This window comes from Athene cunicularia (genome assembly GCF_003259725.1).
Source record: "Athene cunicularia isolate RWA chromosome 7 unlocalized genomic scaffold, athCun1 chr7_part1, whole genome shotgun sequence".
NCBI classification, from domain to species: domain Eukaryota; kingdom Metazoa; phylum Chordata; class Aves; order Strigiformes; family Strigidae; genus Athene; species Athene cunicularia.
The window spans coordinates 27809867-27817982 of NW_020799107.1; the positions used below are offsets into that span (position 1 = coordinate 27809867).

General features: G+C 41.8%; 1 protein-coding gene across 1 annotated transcript in view; it reads right to left on the reverse strand.

Moving 5' to 3' along the window:
* TMEM37 (transmembrane protein 37) overlaps positions 1 to 505 on the reverse strand; it is a 4613-nt gene extending 4108 nt beyond the window's left edge. Inside the window, exon 1 of the mRNA XM_026852514.1 lies at positions 490 to 505. Within this exon, the coding sequence (XP_026708315.1) occupies positions 490 to 505 (16 nt within the window). The remainder of the gene's footprint in view (positions 1 to 489) is intronic.
* Positions 506 to 8116: the final 7611 nt, after the last annotated feature.

The window sequence follows — 8116 nt, forward strand, 5'->3', positions numbered from 1 at the left end:
GTCCGAGCAGGACGGCCCTGGGGAAGGTGTCCCGGGCGGCAGCGGTTCCTCCCGCCGCGCAGCCGCCTCACCCCCTCCCCGCGTGTGACACCGGCGGCCGCGGGGCTCAGGGGCTGTTTCTCGAGGCAGCGTTCCTGGCCTCCATGCCGGCCTCCCATGGGACGGGGAACAAGGCCGAGACCTGCTCGCCCACCCCCGGGCCCGCAGCGCTTCGGGACGGGGGTGCTGCACTTCGGGGGTGCCCCCGCCCCGCTCCAGGGACAGTTCCCGGGGCTGCAGCGCTGGGCACAGCCACATGCAGCCACCGGACAGACCCCCCGGCCTGCCCTTGCCCCGCAGCTGCCCGGCGGTATCTGCTCCGGGCTGGTTTCCGAAGCCGCTCGCCCGCCGGCTCTCTCCTTGCCCGCCGTGATCCCAGGCGCTCACCTTGGGCGCTGTGTACACGCTTATCTCTTACCAGCATACCTAACCTTATGTATCTACCTGTACCGTCAGCAAAAAACATCTCCGCTCATAAAACTTTATGCCCTTGCTCTTTTTCTCACTCATGTTTTACCATCCTCTAACAAATTACTGATTTTTATTTTTTTTTTCAGAAACAGCTTAAAAAAAAGCCCAAGGAAGTTGGGTTTTGCTGTGTCATCAGAAAACTCTTGTTTTACTGCCAAATTCTGATTTTGATTCCAGCGGAGAGGCCTGCAGTGACTCCACAGGCTCCAGCGAATGGACTCACAGGTCGTTGTTCTGGGCCTCCCTTGTACGTTGTCGGGGTCAGAATTCAACCATTCCTGTTCTTGCCTAAAGGAGTTGGAAGGATCTCCTCCAACATGGGGTGGTTGGTAGAGGTTATGATAACTTTACCCTTCTTCCAGCTTCCATTTCTGAACAAATCCGTTGTCTGTACAGATTGTCTCATTATTTTAATCTCTACAGAACTTCATGAGGGATTTCTATGTTCCTTTAAAAACACATACATATTTGCTATGATTTGGCTGAGAGTATTTTCTCTAACACTATTTCTAGTAAGAGTGAGTGTTCTGAACAAAATGTTTACTTTCGTTTTCATACTTTGCATTTTAATGATAAATTCTGACCTTTTTCTTCTTCTCTTCCTGCAAAATCTTATGTTTAATTGTTTCTCTTCAAAGTTGTGTACATGATTAGATTATATGTCTATCAAACACTGAATTGGGATTTAATACTTTTTCAACATGTCAGATTTTTGCAAAGTCTGTTGTTAAAACATCTTTTGTGGATTTGTGGTCTGCAACATTTTTTGTTTTCTGAATACATTACCCAAGCTAGCAGACTTGATGCTTGCCACGTCCTTTTCATTTTAGGTTCATCAGCTGATTGAATAGTTTTATGAACATCCTGGGCTATTTATTCCACAGGTTAAACAGCATTTCCATGTCAGAGTGTTCAGACTGATCACATCCATTTGCTGTTACACCCTTGCACTTCTAAGTTCCAAATTTAACAACGTTTATGCATTTTTTGGCTCAAAAAGCACAAGCAGGTCTTTTCTCATTTACTGAACAAACGCTGCTTGCACGTAACTGTGCTAAGCAAATGCAGGCTCGGGCCAGACAAAATACACCAACTCTTATCTGGCAAAAACCTCACATGACTTACACTTTCTGTAACACAGGCTCAATCCTGCAAAGCGTTAGGCAATTTGGCCCCCAATTAGCAAAAGTATTAAGCATAGATCTGCCTTTAAAACATGTGAGTCATCCTAATGACTTTAGCAATTTAAAAAAAATAATTTTTAATAGTGAGGTGTATCCTGCTTTTAAAATTATGAACAACATAATTTTCTTTTTTCTGTAAGAGCCTGTGGCAAGGCTCACATGAGGAAACATGCATAAAAGTCTTTGTAGAACAAGCAACTTGAAGTGGTTACTTCTGAAACCAGAACTGCTCCCTGCCATACTTGGATCCTTTAGTAGATACATAATTATCTACCAACTTGGTTCATTGAGGAAAAGAGTGGTTTGGGGATGGTACTTTTGCTGCAAATACAAAATTGCTTTAACATTTTGTATTTAATTTAGTTTTCCCAAATATAAAACATAAACCAGAATTACACTTGACCTGTAATTCGTATCAGCATTGAATTGGTACTTTCAGCTTCACTCTTTACTGAAGTCACCAAGGAGAGGATGATTGTAACAGTTGTGTAAACAGTTACTCACAGTTCATTAGTACTCTGTTTCTGCTGTTGCTTGGCTGGAGATACTTTCTGGTAAAGATGTCTGGATTTATGAAGCCTACTAGAACTGTGCACCTTTTACAAATAGAAAAATGAGTTTATCTTTGTTGTCTCATAACAAAACAAGCCAAACATATTCTCCGTCTTTTAAAGATAAAATTACAGAATTTCTTGAAGAAATTGTGGGAAAATGCCTTGAGGTTATTATTTTGGAAAATCATATGTGAAAACGTGTTTTACAATAAGAAGAGCTCAGTGCTTTAAAAGGAAAAATAGGATTTTTTTTTTTGCCTACATCATAACAACACAGTAAACGACCTTTAAAGCACCTCCAATGTATTTTTGGTTCAGCTGTGTTAATGCAGAGTTCTTGGTATATTGCCAGTTTCATTATTTTGTTTAGAAAGTCCCTTTTCTCTATTGTTTAAGCGGGTATTTCACATCCTATCCCTGGAGAGAAAGTTTTCAGGGAAATGTGTTCATAAATAATGGAAATTACCAGAGACTGTTGTAAAACATTAAATAGTTTCATCTGGTTCATTTAAAACCATGATAAGTTTAACACTGAAGAATCTGTTTCAGATTTTCTCTTGCAGAAGCCTGAAGAAGGTTCAGGCCTGAAGTCCAAGGCTTAGGGAATGGTTACCTGATAAAGTATTTCACTTTGAGGTAAAGCAGAACACAAGTGCCTGAGTCACCACCAGTACAGGGTCATTTAATCTCAAAGTTGGTTACTTCTGTAAATGTGCTTGTCTGTTGAATAACATTCTTTCTGATCACCTCTTTAATTCTTGGCATAGCAACTGATCTGGCTAGGCATTTAAACCCTCATTTTTGTCAGATTCCTATTTCAGGGTGTCTTTCCAGGCAGAAGTTGACCTGATCTTGGAGACAAATAGATCTTCAGTATCTTGCAGACTGAGACTTCAGGAGACTCCCAAGGCCTGTATGAGGGGCAAAATGGTTTTATTTGTATTTTCCCCAAAAAGTGATCATGTAGAAAATTTTATGAGGAAGAAGGAAGAGGCTAACTGTCTCACATCACTGTTCTTCTGCAGGTTTTTGAGGGTTTTTTTGTTTGGGGTTTTGTTTGTTTGGTTGTTTTTTTCTGGCAGTAGATTGAAAATCCAAGCTGAAGAAGCTGCATTCAGCTCAGGCTGGGTTCAACCTGTCTGGGCTGAAATGGGCAAAAAAGTTGCTGGCAGGGGCTCAAGACCAGCAGCTTTTGGGAACACAGGCACAGTCATCCTCAGTGAACAGTGCCCCTGGTAGCATATGTTAGATAAGGGGGTTTTGGGTTGTACCAAGGCTCATAAAACCCGGACCAAGCCCTCATCACAACTACTTTAGCTTGTGATTGATTTTTCTCTCATCACTGCAAGTTACTGCAGCCAAGCAGACAGCTGTGTCCTAGCACGTAAAAGAGATACAGTTAAGCAAATAAAGAGAAGAAAGCTCCTGAGCCAGATGGTTTCACTCTGCCTCCTGCCTGGACACCCTTCGTGTGGCACTGGAAGGCAGACTGCACTCACCCAGCCAGGGGCTCCCGCCTGTCCCTGCAGCTCCGGGCTCTCCAGCTTGCTGCTGGACATGGTCGAGAGACCTAGGCTGCTGGACATGGCAACAACACCTGCCCCTGGGGTCCTATTGTTCAGCCAAGTCAAACAGTACCTGTGAAGGAGAGAGACTTTAAGCAGAAGGACAGGCTTAAAGAAATACATTTTGTATCCTGGAAAGAATTGTTTTTTTGCTTCTGATCAGTTTCTGGCCCTACTTCAGCATCACATTGCTGAGACCCAACACTGGGTGCTTGCCCATTCTGCATTGGCTTCAGAGGACCTTTTCAAGGACCTTTTCAGTGACCTCTGGCAATAGTTACACTGGTTTAGGACATACCTCAAAGTATTTTCATCTGTCTAGTTTGACAAACTGATGCTTTGAAATACACATTCAATACAGAAAATAAAACTTTAGCCCTTTTAGCACTACTGGAAAAATCTGTGTCTGTATTTCAGTGCTACATACGCTGGGGGAAATCATATTATTCAGTTATTACTGAATATATATATATTACTCAGCAGTCACACATACTTTTCTTCTCAGAACCAACTGGGCAGATCATATAACATCTCAGTGGGCCAGGGCTTTGAGCTCTTTTACATAACAATAGTTTCTCATTGCAGTGGCAGTACCTAGAACTAAATTAATCTTTGCTAACATAACGATTGGAAGGGATTTGAAGAGCCACTGATTCCACTTCCAGGCAGTTTTTCCATATCACCTCTTTCATAAGATCAACAAACTCCAGGAATTTTGACCAGCTGTTCCTCCCCAGGCCCACACTTAATAACAATACTGTATTTTTTAATTACTTCTCCATTAGTCTGAACAGTCTGAAGTATAGGAAGGCTTTAAAACATTAGAGGCAAGACATATTGAATGATTTTGAGAATAGTTCTATATGTCTTCAGCTACTTGTAGCAAAGCTTTGCTCTAAAAGTACAGTGGGTAGCAGGATGGTTGTAAGAGATCAATCAGCTCTAATGAGCATTAAGAGTGTCAGACCTTGAAAAATAAATGTATGTGTACTGGGAGTAACCAAAGAATCCAGTAGCCACAGGTGGAAATGGGAATGAAAGTTAAGAGACCACTGCAGTCAAGGTCCACATGAATTCTCTATTCTAGAATAACACAACCAAGCTGTGTTTAACATTCACAGGTATGCTGGTTCTAGAGGAAATACAAGCTCATTCTATAAACAATGAAGACAGACTCATGCCTGGAATGGATCGATGTTATTTTCGCTTTAATTGAGCAGCCGAAGATTGGCTAATTCATAGATCAGTTATGAATTAGCTGATTCAGAGTCTGAAGATACTTCATACACTTGTGGGTAGGGGGGAAAAAAAAAAAATATCATATTCTATCTTTTGTTCTATCAGCTTTTATACTTCTGAGTTTATTACTGTGACTCTCGCTCAAATGTGCTATGTCTATGCATTATCAACTTGTCTTGCCTCTAAGTAGCTTTGACAACTTGAAGGACTGCGTAACTCTTTTTGGGTGACAGCTGTGGTATTTAGAATTTTTTTTTTTTTTTTTGTCTCCCCCAGTATATAATCAATCCCACTAATCCCACAAGACAGCTTAGCTGCCCAGTCACCCTGAAGTGGTATTGCCCAATGTTGTTTGCTCTGAACACTCAGGGGGCAGAGCAAATATTATAAACAGCGGTAAATACAATTGTCACTTACTTTTAGCAGTGTCATCAGGGTCAAATAAGTTCAAAAGGTTAAAATACTTGCATTGTGAGACAAGATTGCTCCAGATGAGGGCTGAAGAATTTTGACAGAAAGATAGTTGCACACTGCAGTCAGCCTCAGGGTGATTTCAGTCAAACAGAAAACTTAACCTCACAGGGTTGAAAAATTGGTTATGGGCCTTAAGCACCACACCAATACTGATTTGTTAAATCTGTGCTAGAAGTGTTCCACCTCACATATGTTTGGTAAGAGCAAGCAAAACCCACAGAAGAAAACCCTGAAGGAAAACAACATCCCCTTTACAGCTTATCTCTAATTGAAGTGGCTGCCAATCAACTAGTTTCTCTGTGCAAGAACTAATAGTAGAAGCATGATAGAAGGAACACTGTCTTATCAGACACGCAAGTTAACATTTATTATTGCCATATCCAAAGTCCAGATTCCGTCCTACATGCTCTGCAAACTCAGCAAACAAGACCTGAGTGCACGTGTGCCAGCTGGCCTCTGACCTCCTGCATGCTGGGCTTGTTTCAGCGCACGTCTTTTCCCCTTTGCAAGCACTGCGAGGATCAGGATGTTGCTGGCCTTTCTTTGATCTAACACAGAGGAAACAGCAGCAACTCCCTGAACAGGCGTCAGAACAATCCCCTGTTTTGCAGCACTGCCCAGCCATCAAAAGCATCTGTTCCTCCATCAGGAGTACCTTATTTCGGACAGAGCAATGGTTCTGAAGCTGTATTTTGGTTTGAGGCTTGCTGCTTCTGTTTCAAGTGTCAAGGTTCTATACTTTAATGGTTGTCTATTTTTACCACTTTATGGTTTAATAAAAGCAATTACCTCTACCTACAAATCTGTTTGTAGATGATCTTAAACCACCACTGCCCTAGCATCACTGCTGTCAAAGTGTTATTTTTGCAGCCCAGGAGTCTCTTACCCTTTACCAGCAAGCACTGTGCGGTTGGAAAGTCAGCAACATTTTCAGACAGCCTAACACCCCATGTATTTACAGACATTCATCCTGCTGCTAAACAACCAGCTGCCCAACTCAGTTCAGTCTTTTTCAACACTCCCTGCAGTGGTAGTACTCACAGTTCATAGCTGCATGGCCAACTTTTGTGTTGCTGCCGCTCAACAAGCCCTGTGCAGAGACATCAGTGCCTTTGTTTCTGCTTTAGGGCCTTTTGACAGTCTCTTACTTCCACAGCTTGAATTTTTCAGCTTACTCCCAAGATGCACAGTTGATTGCCAAAGGGCAGATTCACTGACAAAGGACAAGCTAAATACCAAGACCACTGATGTTACTTTCCTAAGGAAGGTGTTACTATGGTAAAAATAAAGTACCCAATAAAGAAGGACCAAGGTAGACTTCTCAGTCACTGGTACAGACTGGAAAATAGCTTTGTCTGTAAGTACCAGGCAGTGTATAAACCCTGGCCAAGACCAAGCCCTCTCTGGAATAAGCACTGTGTACATAGCGATGTTTTCCTAATGCCAGACAGGTATGAGAAAGGACAGCAGCACTGTAACAATTAGTTAAGTCTCACAGGGGAAATAAAGCTGAATGAGGAGTAGGATATAGAACTCTACTTCCAGCCCATTCGTTATAGAGAATCCATTTCCACTGGTTTAGGAGCCAAAATTCTGAAGACACCTGCTTTGACAGAAAGCATGTTAGCAAAGCACAGCACGCTCACAGGCCACCAGCTTCCAGCCAGTATGAGCTACATTCTGCTACAGGTTGGCAGAATTCTCCAAGCTTCACAAAACACAGCTGTGAAGAAAGAGGTGGAATTTAGGGCTAGCAAAAAAATAAAAACATTACTTATGCTGAACCTTGACTCTTACCCCTCTTTTGCAAGGTGAATGTAATTAACACAATCTCAAATAACTAACATAGGATACAAGAGGAGGTAAAAAACCCCAAATGTTTTTATTACTTACCCAGAAGAACAAGAATAAACATTTTTTTCTTATGAGAACAGGAAACAAGCTCATTTTTATCCTAACACATTTTAAAGGGTGAACAAGTAGCTCTAAGAGCATTTCCCATTAAAGGTAGCAAAGGGAAAAAGTTAAAATTTTTGAAAGGATGAGGTAAAGTTATCTCCATCTCTTACCAGTGACATAAGAAAATACAAATTACACACAGCAAAGCCTGTGTAACTTAGTACAGAACTATGTATTTACTTAGATATGTAATGATAGGTTTCATCCCTACATATTTCTGTAAAACAGTTGCTTACCTGAAGACCATTTGAAGTCCTCACCTGTTCAGATGCTAACCAGTACAGCAGGAATTAAAATGCCTTGTTCCCATATAGGTTTGGGACTTCATTCTCATATGTTCTATGCTGAAACAGTTCAATGTCCCATTTTAAAAGCAAAGCCTCCCTTTCCAGCATCAGCAGCTCCACAGACTATACTAGGCAGACCAAAGCAGGTAAAAGCCTACTAGAGATGGTCACAGCTGTGAGTTCTGTAATAAAACTTTTGATGATGATCACTAAGTCTTCCTGTTTGGACACCTTGTCCATTTTAAACCAGTCTATACAGGATTCACTCCTCAGTGTAGCCTCAGTACGTGGCAACACCAGTACTCTGTATTCACAGCAGCACACTATCAATGGCATCAACTCCG